Source organism: Armigeres subalbatus, unplaced genomic scaffold (genome assembly GCF_024139115.2).
Source record: "Armigeres subalbatus isolate Guangzhou_Male unplaced genomic scaffold, GZ_Asu_2 Contig527, whole genome shotgun sequence".
Taxonomy (NCBI): domain Eukaryota; kingdom Metazoa; phylum Arthropoda; class Insecta; order Diptera; family Culicidae; genus Armigeres; species Armigeres subalbatus.
Genome location: NW_026943290.1, coordinates 70,519 through 71,656, shown reverse-complemented (window position 1 = coordinate 71,656; position 1,138 = coordinate 70,519). Strand labels below are relative to the sequence as shown.

Sequence of the window (1,138 nt, the reverse complement as noted above, 5' to 3'; positions counted from 1 at the left end):
ATTTGTTAGGTCATACCGGCGCCTGCCACGTCAGAATGCAAGTCAATGTAGGGAAGGGAGGGGATGCAATCACTGCCCACTGCAAGCCGAATATACCTCTGCACTTGCCACGAATTCCTGCGGAGGTAGAGGTCCGTCTTGGTTAACGAGCTGCCAATGTGATAGGTAGGAGAAGGTAATCATGTGAATTTCTAATCGGATGTAGAAACGAGCTCTATAAGTTCATTTCCAATTCTAGCAGATTACTGTTAGAATACCTCGTTGAAGGTATAGGAATAGTAATGGAAACGGTATGGAAGTCATTTCAGTTCTAGCGATTGCTAGAACATGATAAAAAAGAGAAGATACAGAGTAGGATGGAACGGACCTGGATTGAACCCACGACCTCCTGCGGGAGGCAGAAGCAGTAGCCATATGACTACTAAGCCCGTTTAAGTCACACGTATGTTCAATTTATTATTACAGCAGAAAATCTACTTTATCGCAGAGTATAATAAACGCTTGACCAATGTGAACGCATTGAAATTTTGATGAGCTGAACCAGTTACTGTAGCAGCGACAGCAGCATCCTTGACATTAACAGCCATCGGAACTTACACAGCCATGAAACTAACCTTCGCAAACGCCGGATCGGCCACAGTTGAGCATCTCTTTGGAGCAGTAGCTCTTTTGATAGTGAGGAACTAAACGGTGCACGTTCCAATTATTTACTTTAACTTGTTTTATTTCATTGCTTCTAATCCCAAATAAAAAATACCACTAAATACGTACAGGGATCGTTTGCTGCATTGTCGCGGATACTGGAGTCCCAGGTATTCGGTTCACGCTTTAGTTAGCATCGGTGCTCTTCTAGACCTTTCTATTCCTGAGTAGATAGTACGAATAGGGCGTCCTGAAGTTTTTTGTGCTGTAAACTGCATCGTTTATTACGTAATATCTGGGGCTCCGTCACTTTCCCGGTCGACTGGATGGGGTCTCTTAGTGAAAAGTGCCCAAAAGCGTGACCTGTATGCGACAACTGGCGAGGCATTATTTTGTTGGTTACCGTTTCAAAGTTCTATGCAAAATCATCCTAGCCCGGAATCAGGAAAAGATCTATGCGGCTTTCCGGCGGAACAGGCCGGATTCATACCGAATG

The 1,138-nt window shown here is 44.3% G+C and overlaps 1 protein-coding gene across 1 annotated transcript in view; it reads right to left on the bottom strand.

Moving 5' to 3' along the window:
- Positions 1 to 310: 310 nt before the first annotated feature.
- The window catches only part of LOC134204351 (cytochrome P450 4c21-like), a 3,286-nt gene continuing 2,458 nt past the window's right edge, over positions 311 to 1,138 (bottom strand). Inside the window, exon 5 of the mRNA XM_062679176.1 lies at positions 311 to 320. Within this exon, the coding sequence (XP_062535160.1) occupies positions 311 to 320 (10 nt within the window). The remainder of the gene's footprint in view (positions 321 to 1,138) is intronic.